Source organism: Macaca mulatta, chromosome 3 (genome assembly GCF_049350105.2).
Source record: "Macaca mulatta isolate MMU2019108-1 chromosome 3, T2T-MMU8v2.0, whole genome shotgun sequence".
NCBI lineage: Eukaryota > Metazoa > Chordata > Mammalia > Primates > Cercopithecidae > Macaca > Macaca mulatta.
Genome location: NC_133408.1, coordinates 173,012,010 through 173,025,462, shown reverse-complemented (window position 1 = coordinate 173,025,462; position 13,453 = coordinate 173,012,010). Strand labels below are relative to the sequence as shown.

The 13,453-nt window shown below is 37.9% G+C and overlaps 1 protein-coding gene across 9 annotated transcripts in view; it reads right to left on the bottom strand.

Moving 5' to 3' along the window:
- Nucleotides 1-13,453, bottom strand: part of EXOC4 (exocyst complex component 4) — an 815,224-nt gene that overhangs the window by 741,152 nt on the left and 60,619 nt on the right. For all 9 annotated transcript variants that reach the window (XR_013415598.1, XR_013415599.1, XR_013415597.1 and 6 more), the window contains 2 exons: nt 12,895-13,079; nt 1,293-1,399 (listed from right to left, as the gene is read on the bottom strand). Coding sequence is in view for 5 of the 9 variants with exons in the window: in XM_015134944.3 (XP_014990430.1) it covers nt 1,293-1,399; nt 12,895-13,079 (292 nt within the window). In the remaining 4 variants the exon portion in view is untranslated. The remainder of the gene's footprint in view (nt 1-1,292; nt 1,400-12,894; nt 13,080-13,453) is intronic.

Genomic DNA, 13,453 nt, shown 5'->3' with positions numbered 1-13,453 from the left:
CTGCCACAAGAAGGCACTTGTGGGGCATCCCACAAAAGACATCCAGTCTTCTCCCCCAACCCAAAGTTATAAGAGCAGAGAAACTCTCTGCAGAGGTCCAGAAGGTCTCCAAGCCCAGTTGAGCTGAACCCTCTGCAAAAGCAAGTCTAAGACAATCCACAAGATTCCCCTAAATCTTTACATTCAAAGTATACCCTCCTGCCCTCAACCCTAAACATAACCCCAAAATGGCTTTGTCTTGTTCAATAAGATATTGGGTGTCTTCAAAGAAGAAAAAATAAGTTTATGGATATTTCCTCAAAGTGTGTTACAGGTATGACTATGTATGCACACGTGGATGTGTGCACATTTAGGAGTGGAGACGGCATAGGACAGAGGTCACACACTCAAAAGCTCCCAGGACCAGACATTGAATGTAATACATGAGATAACTGAGTAAAAGCTACTAGGAGTAATAAATATTATAGCACAAAGGAAAGCATATGCTCTATCAAAAAGCATTCAAACTCAACTTTAGAAAAACAGTGCTGGTCGCCCAGGTGTGGTGGCTCACGCCTGTAACGCCAGCACTTTGGGAGGCCAGGAGTTTGAGACCAGCCTGGCCAACATGGTGAAACCCTGTCCGTACTAAAAACACAAAAATAGCTGGGCGTGGTGGCAGGCACCTGTTATCCCAGCTTCTTGTGAGGCCGAGGCAGGAGAATCCCTTGAACCCAGGAGATGGAGGTTGCAGAGAGCCAAAATTGTGCCACCGCACTCCAACCTGGCCAACAAAGCAAGATGAAAGAAAGGGGAGGGGAGAGGAGGGGACGGAGGAAGGGAGACGAAAGAGAGGGGAGACAAAAGAGAGGGGAGGGGAGGGGAGGGGAGGGGAGGGGAGGGGAGGGGAGGGGAGGGAGGGAGGGAGGGAGGGAGGGAGGAAGGAAGGAAGGAAGGAAGGAAGGAAGGAAGGAAGGAAGGAAGGAAGGAAGGAAGGAAGGAAGGAAGGAAGGAAGGAAGGAAGGAAGGAAGGAAGGAAGGAAGGGAGGGCTGGTCCAATAAAACACAGATGCAGTTGGATTCAGCAGGCAGGCCAGGTTCAGCTGCCACTTTTCAACCCTGATAATGCAACAGACCAATGAATCACTGTACATCTTATTTGCTCTGAAGGTTGCAAAGGGCTCATCACAGGTTCCAGCACACTTACCTCAGGCCCACCCAGCCCAGCTTAGCCCCCAAAAAGCTCCTCCAGGTCTTTGCCTAGGAACTGAGGCATACTAAAAAGCTTAGTGGCTGAAGAATTAAATACTTACCACTTGAGCTTCCAGCAGTAGAATACTGAGAGGTATCAAGGAATTTTCGAGGAGTAGGGAGGTTTGTAACATCAATCAGAGGAACAGAAGCATCTTTCACAAGGGAGCTGAACGGGAAAAGAAGCACTAGTTACCACTTTCTCCAAAACCAACTGAAGTCCTCCCACTACATGCCCCACCCTTACCACTTTTGTTTTTATCATGAGTCCTCTTTACACTAGAACTTGAAACATCTGGATCTCCCCAGTATATTTTCAATAAAGAGGTGATTGTCACAGACAGGGGTATAAAAATGTATTGTAAGAGTTCTAAGTCCTTAAATTTTTATTTTGTCATTTCATTCAATGCTGTTTAAAAAATTAGCGTAGTGAATTCTGGATCACTGGATAACCACCTTGTAATAACACTATGCCAGGCAATTTCATTATCCTCCTTTGTATCTGTATTAAATATTAATTTATCAACAAAGAAAGATCAAATGACAACATGCCATGATACTGAATAAAGGTTTAACTAGTGTTTACGTATGTTTTTCAGGCTACAGTTTTTGACATATTCCAGAAGTTTACTACATTTAGTTTTCTTCAAAAGAGACTCATAAATTTCATGACGTTGATAATCACAATTAAAATGATTTAAGGATCTCAAACAGGTTAATTCAGTATTTGGTTACCCATTTCACCTTTCCTAAGAAGGCCAAGCTCCTCATCTTAATAATTAACTTTAAATAAACTAATAAACTTTAAATAAACTAATAAATCAACTTCCTTCAAAATAAACACATTAATTTTAAATCACGAAAACTATAAAAATCAAAATTTCAAATTAATTCCCATCTCAAAGTACCTGTTAAGTGCAAGAATACAGGCAATGCCAAGCCAACTAAACTGTATGCCCTACTCTCAAGAAATGGAATCGTCTCGCCACACTATCTACAACAGAAGAGCCCCTCAGAGCCAAATCCAAGGGTAGGGAAGTCAAAGCCGTAATTCTCACTTTTTAGTACTGAAATACATCATCAGTAGCACTGGCTACGGAGAGCAGGCAAAGGAAGAGCAGGAAGAGACCACGCCCATAGGAAAGATTTCCTCAAATGGAAGGAAGGATTTGTGCAATTGGGAACAACATCTGCCCCCACCACAGCGATATATCCCCATCTCCCACCTACACTCCTTTTGGAACAAATGTGCTAGGTATGTGTGTATTTATAATCCAATAAAAAACAAACATGTTCTCTCAGAGAACTTTGAAAAATAAAGTTTGTTAGGTTCAAGTGATAATTTCGCACTGTGTTAAAGAGCGAAATTATCACTTAAGGTTTTATTCTTTTCATTGAGTGCAAATAATGTGGGAGCCACTGTCTTAGGCCTTGAGGATTGCTATGACAGTCATTAACTTCTCCCTTTTCACTTGTTACAAGGAACAAGGGAATCATTACTCAAACAATTCTTCAGCATCCATTATGTGCTTGGCACTGCGCTCAGTTCTGAGGATGTGAGTATGACTAAGATATGAACTAAACCAAACAGCATTATTTCCAAATGAGCTAAACCAAACAGCATATTTCCAATTGTTAAAATCACCCACAGGCTAATGTGAAAAGTGAAGTATGAGACATTAAAGTAACAGAAAGCATTTACCAGGAATTGAACTGGCATCCTCCCAACAACTCTTTTCCACCAATATAAACCTGTAAGTTCCCAGCCTAAACTATCTTAAGAAAATCCAACAGTCCTCAAATCCAATAACTTTTCATAATGGTTTATCTGTTTATAAAATAGATAATCGATTTGTCCGTTCTTTCATGTTTTATGACTTCTTGTGTCTTCTCTTTTTTCTCCACTTAATGACGTCATCCTCTTTCACCTGCATTCTACTCACAATTAGAAAACACTTCACAGGCTCCCCTAGGCCCTGGATACAGATGCCCAAAGACACAGAGAGCTCTTTCCACCATCTTTCCATGCCACCGTAATGGTGTGCATAAATGTCCTGTCTGCTGCTTTCAAGAGCATCGACAACGCCGAAAAGAGAGGCAAACACCTGGTTCTTACTAGACCTTGTTCCAAAGTCATTGTCTGGTGTCTTCATCAACTGTGACGACAAAGTATGGGTACGTGGGCGAATCTGAAATCACTGATGATCACAGAGCTGGAAAAATTGTTGTGAACCTCACAGTGTGACCAAGTTGTTGTGAACAAGTGTGATCAGCCCCAGATTTGACGTTCAACTCAAAGATCTAGAAAAATCACAGAATAATCTGCTCCCATACCACCAGTTTGGTTTCATTGTACTGATTTAGCTCACATCATGGACCAAGAAGCAGCAACACAAAAACACACAGGAGAGAAAATCCTGGGGTTCTTCATCTAGCGATGTAATACATATTTACAAATAAAATGCTTCAATGGACAAATGAATAAAGTAAAATAAATGTTTTTTTTTTTTTTTGAAACAGAGTCTCGCTCGGTCGCCCAGGCTGGAGGGCAATGGCCGGATCTCAGCTCACTGCAAGCTCCGCCTCCCGGGTTTACGCCATTCTCCTGCCTCAGCCTCCCGAGTAGCTGGGACTACAGGCGCCCGCCACCTCGCCCGGCTAGTTTTTTGTATTTTTTTAGTAGAGACGGGGTTTCACCATGTTAGCCAGGATGGTCTCGATTTCCTGACCTCGTGATCTGCCTGTCTCGGCCTCCCAAAGTGCTGGGACAATAAAATTTTTTTTAATTAAAAAAAAAGACACAGGTTTATGGTACTGCTGCAGAGTAAAAAAACTTCAACTTTAAATGACAGGAAAAATATAATACATTGTCTAAATATTTAAATATTTCTATAACAAAGTGGAGGAATTATTTTCAAAGCATAAACAAAAGTATCAATCAGCGGAGAAATTCAGTTATATAGCTGGAATACTGCCTGCCACACCTAATGATGAAAGAGTGCACACTGATATTTTTCAGTGCACACTGATATTTTTACATGTATTTATAACAGTACATACTTCTATGAACACAGATGTACATGCGAATCACTTTAGATTAAATCCTACAATTATTTTCTCAGTTTTAACCTAAAAACATATTTCAGTTAAATTTAGAGTGATAAACGACTTGCCATTTCAACTCTGAAAAACATAACCTGCTGATTTTATTATCAGAGCCAGAAGGGCCCTTGAACTCCATCAATAAACTTTTAGAAAGTCAATTTACTGCAAAACTATTTTCATACACTCATCTCTCTCTCTAAAATGTTCCCTTAGGCTTCAATTTTCTCCTTTGTGAGCACTAACCCAAAGGCAAGTAGCTCTGGAAATGACTTTAGATTTGCTCCTGCTGTTTTATGAAAGGACTTAGTCTCCAAAGTTCCAGAGAAAGGGGCACACCCACTCACTTTGTGACTACAGACATGAATGAAGCTCAGCAGAAGGTAGGTGCTATTGTAGAATATCGCATTAAATAGTATGGACCTCAGTTTCCATTTCACAACAGAGAAAAAGACCTCTTCTCACCACATATCAGAGATTAAGCTGAGAAGGGATTAATTAATACCTTCAAAGGGTTTTTAATCTCTCAGAGAAAGCATTTTTTGAAAACAAAAAATAAAATAAAAATTAGACTGTTCTTTTGGAAATATTGATAGTTATTTTTCATTTTAAATACATGATTACAATTTTTTAAATCCATTCAGAATCATTCATAACTGAGATCAAAAGACAGCTGATATACAGTAAATCCCTGCCAGTATAAAACAGTCCACCCAAAATTACCAATTATATATTGTGACCGAATGCATTTTGCCATTTAATAGCAACATGGTAGAGGACAAGAAAAGTATACAACAAATTAAACCAAAAACAAGCAACAACAACCACTGCCACTGTAACCTCAAGAACTTCCTGGCCATGAACCAACCATCCAACTAGTAAAGATCTGCTTCTAAATGTTAGATTTCAAAATTTCACGACATGGAAACAGTTTTTTAAGAGGGGTTAGAAGTGCTGACAGCTTATTAAACATCTACTTTTTAATTATAACATATTTCTGTTCCTTCATTTAGCAATAAATGGGTTCAACTACGTACAAAATTTACAACTGCGACTCATTTGGTTGATTTTGTGAAACTAAAAAATGACAGAGATGAGTTGAACTTTAAGTTGTAAATCGAATTAACTGACATATTCAATTCTTAACCAGAACAGCTGGCACAGTACCTGTCAAAGAGCAAGTGCTCATAAAATTTTGTTAAATCAAACTGAGCTGAGAAATATCTGTCAAAAATAATGTGCCCTTAGTAAGAAGATTTAACCAAATAATGAAACAGGAATGGCTGGCATAGTAATTCTCAATAGTTCTAAGATCTGGTGGAACACTCAGAAAGAATAATGAATGATTTAGAGGGTATAAAAGTAAAAATGAGCCATCGTTTCAAATGAAAGACCAAGGGTGAAGACATGGTAACAGAAAATAAAGTGAAGCTAAAAATTTAAAATCTAAGCAAAGAGGGAAAAAAAAAAAAACAAACACTGAAAGATAAAAGGAAAACCAACATATGTGAACAGAAAAAAAAATCTTTAGAAGACAAAATAGGGAACAAATACAATGGAGTCAAGAACGTTCTTTACATGCCCAGAGACAAATACGGACACCAAATTTTCTCTTCCATGAGCTAGAGGATGTCCAGGATGGCTGAGGAAGCAAGGTTAAACCAAGTATTAATCCAAGAGATCATGCAATAAATAAAAGAATTACTTTTAAACAACTTTTTAATTTTATCTGATTATAAGGGTGTAAATTCTTTCTAGAAAATATAAAAAAAAAAATAATCCATTCACATCATTTTGGTATATTGCCTTCCAAAACATCTTATAGAAAGGAGCATCAAGGCCAAGCACAGTGGTACGCCTGTTACTTAAGAGGCTGAGGTGCAAGGATTGCCTGAAAAAAAATTTAAAAATGAGTCTCTGTCTCTCCATCCACCCCCAACATCGCACACCACAAAAATGGCACACATGCTCCTTTTTCAACATTCTTTGATCATCCTGCATAGTTTTGAATTCTAGTTTTTCCCTTCAAGCATATAGCCTAAGCATTTTCCCATTTCATTTTTAAAAATCTTCAAAAGGATCATCAGTAATTGTATTATTTTTTAAAAACATGCTCATGATGTACACAGGAAATAAAAGAATTTCAACTTCCCTATTCCCCACCTCACATTTCCATTTCTCACAAGTAATTCCTTTTGCCAGTGTTTTGACATTATCTGTCTGGACATTTTCTATACACATACAAATATTTATACCAACATATAAAGTATACATATTTAAGTTTCTATCCTTTCAATCTTTCACAAATAGGTTCATACTATCTATGCTATTTTTCAATTTGCTTTTGGGACCCAAAAATGCACCTTAGAAACCTTTCCATATCAGCACATAGAGACTATCATCATTCAAGTTCTATAATTACATGGTATCAATATACCATACTCCTCTTGATGAACATTTAAGCTGCATATTTTTGTTGTTCTTACCAACAATGTCACAATGAATATCTTGTTACATATATTTTTATGAAATGGTACTGTTTTTGTAGGAGGTAGACCTAGAAACAAAATTCCCTGGACAAAGAATATGCAAATTTATTTTCCAAAAAGGCATACTGGTTATTCCACCATCAAGAGAAAGGTATGCATTTCCGCCATCTTTGCCATTATAACATGCTATCAATGTCTTTGAACAAAAAATTGCATTTAATTTTTCAAGTGTATTTCTCTGACTACTCATGATATGGAACAATCTTATGTTTATTAGCCATTTGTATTTTTAATCTATGAACAGTCTATATCCCTTTTTACTAAGCTTACAAATATCTGCATGCTTTAGATATTAAAGCATTATATGACATACATATATTTTCTCAGAGTGTAGTTTATCCTCTGACTCCGTTTTACTAAAGGTAAGTTTTGGGTTTTTAAATGGCTAAACCATTTAATATATTTCTTTATGTCTTCTGATATGCTTGGAAAAGGCTCCTCCACACATATCCTTCTATAAGTTTTTCTAATGCTAATACAGTGTTATGTGATTTTTACATCTGGCTGAATTATTTGTACATAAGAGGTAGGCATCTAAATTTATTTTCTTCAAATCAACAGTCAATTGTCTGAACACTATATATTAAATAGCCTTCATTACCCCCAGCTGACTTGAACTATTGTTCAAAAATACCAAAGTCCATAGATCCTGGGGTCTATTTCTCAACTCTACTTTGTCTCACCCATCTGATTTTCTATTTGCATGTCTGTACTGTTTGCTTTTTGAAAAAAATTTTGTTTTTGCATGTCTGTGCTGTTTTGACTAAAACAGTTTTACAATATGCTTTGATATCACATAAGAAATGCCCCCCTCATAACCTCCCTTCACAATTCTTTTAAACAATTCTTACGCATGTATTCATCCATGTGAACTGTAGATTTCATTTGACAGTTTCAAAATTTTCAACTGGAATTTAACTGGAACTGACATCTTCATGAGCTAAGAACAAGGACAGTCTCACCATTTATTTGTTTCATTTCCTCCAAATAAAATATTTATTATTTTTTGTATGTGAGCATGTACCTTTCTTTCATTTGTCAATTCTACTGCCTATTTTCTACTTCGAAAATGTCTAGTAGTCTTTATACGTAAGTGCCTTCATGTGATTTCCTTTGTTTTCTCCCGCAGTAGAAATTTGTTGGGTGTTTGTTTTGGGTACCAAATAGCTGAACAGTCCATCCCCACTGACTGCATCAAAGCAAAAAGAAGGCCCCACTTCCTACTATGGAAGCTGAAGGAGGCCAGGCATTACCAGGCTCAGCAAATTGGATGCTTGAATCCAGAACTTTGAATCTTGAAGAGATAAAGGAAAGATGCAGGGACATTTAGAGATCATTTACAGAAGAGTTTAAAATCCAGCTATTGTGGGCAGGGTGCCAGCAAAAATAGCAACCCAAACAGACCCTTCCTGTGGCTTGTCTAAGACTGTGTGTGCTCAGCTGCTTAATCTCCGTTGGTTCCTACTGGGTTTTAGAGCCTGATTATACAGACTTCCCATCGATTCCGTGAACAACCTGATAACTTTCCAATAAATTCTTTTCCTATTTTAGTTACCCAGACTGATTTCCTCTATTTGCAATCAAGAATCTTGGCATATAATGAAACCATTTAACCATTTTTTGTTTTTCTGTCATCAACAGAGGACCTTGAAGGACACAATGTTATTCTAGGACCTTCTGCACATCATTTCACTTAAAGTTACAGCTTCATTTCACTTAAAGTCACAGTTTCCAAGTACCTATTGAGAGCATTAAGTGAGAATTTACTGTGCAGGCAGATTCAGGGTTCAGTACTATCTGTAGGTACCTACTGTGGGTCTTGGAACATATCCCCCGCTGACAAAGTAGGGCAGCAGTACAATATCCTTTGTAATACAAAACATTTTTACTTGTCTTCTCTATTCATTTTTAAATATAAAAATCTTTAAATATACATATCTAGATCAATAAAAACAAAATTAAACATTTTCTCTAACTATTAAAGTCCAAAACAAAACTTCACCCCTCATCTTAAGCAAGAATTCAGCATTCTTTTCTCCTACCTATCCAAATTTCCTAGTCACTATTAACTGAGTAAAAAGGGATATAAATTCTGTTTACTATTAGAGAGTACTCCTTGACTACATAGACCTTTTTTTGTTTGTTTTTTGAGATAGAGTCTTGTTCTGTCACCCAGGCTGGAATATAGTGGCGTAATCTCGGCTCAATGCAACCTCCACTTCCTGGGTTCAAGTGATTCTCCTGCCTCAGCCTCCCAAGTAGCTGGGACGACAGGCACGTACCACCATGCCTGGCTAACTTATATTTTTAGTAGAGATGGGGTTTTACCATGTTGACCAGGCTGGTCTCAAACTCCTGACCTCAAGTGATCCTCCCGCCTCGGACTCCCAAAGTTTATTACAGGCATGAGCCATCACGCCTGGCCAACATTTTTTTCAACAATGGTTTTTAGCTGATATTCTCAATCTTGCAAAAATATATTTTTCAGTTACTTACAAATATACATGTACATATTTAACGGTATGTGGCCCTCAAAGTTGTTTCAAACTACTTACAACTTTATTGTTCTCTGGTTGTAATTTTGACGTATGTCTTACAGTTTACCTCTGAGAATTTTGCTCAGAAAAAGAATATTAATGATTTTTTTATTATAAATTCATATCTGAGAATGTCTCTCTGTCACCTACACATATCAATGTCCCCTTGGCTGGGCAGAGAAGTCTTTGATCCCAACTCTTCTCCATTCAGCTTTATAGACTTTGTTCTATTGTCTTCTGGCATTAGTATTCAGCAAATCCTGGTGAGCCTGATTTTTGCTCCTTTCTGTGTAACTGAACTGGTTTTAAGTGTATAAAAAGAATACCAAATAATAGTGGTCTGGGTAAAACAAAACTTCCTCTCATATTAAAGAAGTACCCCATCCAGGGCTAGAAAAGAGGTTCAAGGTGATCATGGAATTTCGGATGTGGCTTCTATCCTCAAGGTCACCTTGTGTCTAGGATGGCTTGATGGCACCAATCTATGTCCCAGATACAAAGTAAAGAAAGGCAAATGAGGGGTAAAAGAGTGAGCATACCAGTTTAATTGGTATCTTTGAAAAACTAATGACCTCCCCATTCAACAGCTTGCAAACTGAAGTCCCACTAATCGCCCTCTAGCTATATGGTAGGATGGAAAATGCAGCCTTTTAGCTGGGCCTATAGCCACCAGGAATGAAATAAAGATTGTCATTAAAAATGAAGGGAAGGATGGATATTGGGTGGGCAAATAATTATCTCTATCACTTCAGATCACATAATATTTCTTCCTGGTGCTTATAAAATTTGTTTTTGAAAATCATAAAAATTTCCAGATTATATCAAAGAGTAACTTTTTTTATTAAGTTTTTTATTAATTTTACCTTAAATTCTTTCAACTTGCAGACTTGTTTTTCTGTTTAAGTGGGTTTCTTTATTTATACTCTAATTATTGCTTCTGATCCCCTGAGTTCACTCCTACTGCCATAATAAAGTAACACAGACTGGATAGCTTAGACAACAGAAATTTACTTTCTCACAGTTCTGCAGGCTGGAAGTCTGTGATCAAGGTGCGGGCGTGGTTGGTTTCTTCTGAGACCTCTCTCCTTTGCTTGTAGGTAACCATCTTCTCCCTGTGTCTTCACATGGTCTTCCCTCCAAGTGTGTCAAATTTCCTTTTTATAAGGACATCAGTCCAACTGGATTAGGGCCCACACTAATGACCTCATTTCAACTTAAGTTACTTCCTAAAAGACCCTATTTCCAAATACAGTCATATTCTGAGGTACTGGGGGATTAGGATTTCAATATATGAATTTTAGGGGGAATATAATTCAGCCCCAAACACTATCATTTTAGTGTGATCCTCTGGAAACCCTAAAATCACTGGATTGGCCACTGTTCATCTTCCATATTTATCATCTTCCTTTTGGCATCTTGTCTTTTTCCTCTTCATCATGAGAAAAGTTTTCCCTTCACATCAGTTATTCAGATCTTCTCTCTAAAGTTTTAAAGACTTAAATTTCCCTACTTCATTTTGGTTTCCTTACATGTTTTTCATGTTTTAGTTAGCTCTGTTAGCATCTCTCCTTATTCTGTTCTTGTAACTCCTGGTTACTGTTTTCATATAAGCTATGCGCCTGCTGCATACAACCACAAAATCTCAATAATGTTCAACAATAAGCATATATTTTGGTGGTTGGTTGATGCAGGCTAGGCAGGTCTGCTGATCTTCAGTCAGTTTCATGTGTCTCTCGCCCTTCTCCTGGGACCAACAGCAAGACAATGGCAGAAGCATGAGAGGCCACACTCAACAGCATAAGCACGTTTGAAGCCCCTGCTTGTGTCATGTACCCTAATGATGGCAAAAGCCAAAGCCCCAAAACCAAAGGGTAGGAAATACTCCTCTCCTACTAAAGTAAAGGGGAAAGGAGTGATTATTCTGAATAGTCTACTACATCGTGTTTCTTGTATTTTTTGAGAAACTTTGAGCTTAAGTCTCTTAAATGTTTCTTGCTTGCTTTACATAAATTTTTTTTAAATAAATGTTCTTCCTCTGAGACCTCAAAATAATGCTCATGTTCCCTTATAATATAGAATATTTTCACAGGACTCATAGTGATTCTATTACTTAACCTTGTATGGGAAGAAATCTCTTCAGATCTGCTATTTATCACCAGGCATTGTAGAAAGAATTCCTTAGCACTTCCCCTACCCACCACTTCACTCTCTGCTGAGGTACTGACAGATACCGTACTCAGAGCTAGCCTTGAAGTTATGTCTCAGGTACATATCAAATCTGTGTGCCTGGCAGAAGTTTTTCTAGTGCCCATCTGCAGAAAAGAGGTAGAAACTTCTCTTTCTCTGTCAGGGTCTCTGATTAAACTGAAGCATCACACGCAAATTTGGCATTTTTTGTTCAAACAGGGTAAGAAAGACTTCATTCCCCGCGTGCACTGATTCCAGTACTCTTCTTGTCTATATCTGAATGAAAAAGCGTCAACATGTATATTTCAGTAGACAGTGCTAAAATGCCCTCTGAAAAGATCTATTCTAAAGAAATGTTGGAAGGACATGTACTATGCACAGCTGTCTAACATGTTAAAAACTCCAATGTTCTATCATCTTAAGATCTAGTCTTATTCCCTACCAGGCCTCTACTAACCTAATGAATTTCTTGAGACTACCCAGGCCATTAAATATAAGGCTATGCTACAGCTAACCAAGGAATAAAGGTGTTCTCTCTGAACCTTTCCTTAACTATTCCAGAAAAAGGACAACCTAAAGCTGAACATAACCCTAAGTAACAAAGAATCTTATTCAATCAATACATCTATATTTCTTTTTGTCATTTTTTTTTTAAGAGACAGGGTCTCTGTCTCTGTCACCCAGGCTAGAATACAGTGGAGAAATCAGAGCTCACTGCAGCTCAAACTCCTGGGCTCAAGCCATCCTCTCATCTCAGCCTCTGGAGTAGCTGGGATTACAGGTGCACACCACTATACCCAGCTAATTTTGGCCTTTTTTTTGTAGAGACAGGGTCTTGCTCTGTTGTCCAGGCTGGTCTTGAACTCCTGGGCACAAGCAATCCTTCCACCTCGGCCTTTCAAAGTGCTGGGATTACAAGCGTAAGCCACTGCACCCAGCCAATATATCCACATTTCTTAATTAGGCTGACTTCACAGTTCAATTTAAGAATTTTTCAACTTCCTTCTGAGATGTACCAATGTCTCTGATCCAGAATATGAGACCCACAGTAAATTATTCTTATATATCCTCACAGAAAAGGACCATAATGAATGTAGAATGAATGAATGAACAAACTTCAAATGTCAGCCTCTCAGAACAGGGAATATTTGCTATTATAAAACCATCCTGAAGTTTCAGAGACAGTACACTAAAGGAAAAATAAACTACAACAACATTCTGGAAAACAAAAAATATTCCTTGTAATCCTGCACTGCCACAAGACACTTATAGCAAAGAGCCTCTTTAACCTCATTTTCCCCTTTTCCTTGTTACGCTGCACAACTCGGCTAGTCGATTTGATGTACAGGTGCCGGTGTAGTTCATCTATGAGAACCAAATGGAGGTTCATCTTCTTGCTGTGAAGCTCTAGTCGAAGGTCACTCAGTCCTTCCACCTGGAGCAGGGGGCCCTCCAAAGACTCAACTGCTGACACCTGAAAAGAGAAAAAAAAAGAAAGACAATTAAGTACAACTTAATAACCTGGCAATATTATAAATAAGAAAGACGTCTTAAAAAGATACTAACAAAAGGGAGCTTACGAGAACTTTATCAGCATATCCAAGACTTTGCAGAGTATAATGTGGCTAGGGGAGAGTTTTTCTCACCTTAGATAATGATAAAACAGTCTTGACAAAGATAAACATGAAAGCATACACAGCACCACAGCAAACTATTTATGCCCACACACGCCCATCAATGGACACATGTAAAGAGACCTCCCTATTTAAATGATACTATCATTCACATTCTCACAGGAATCCCATGTACTAATGGTTTAATCAACTTTTACTCAAAGTTAGCTTTTTT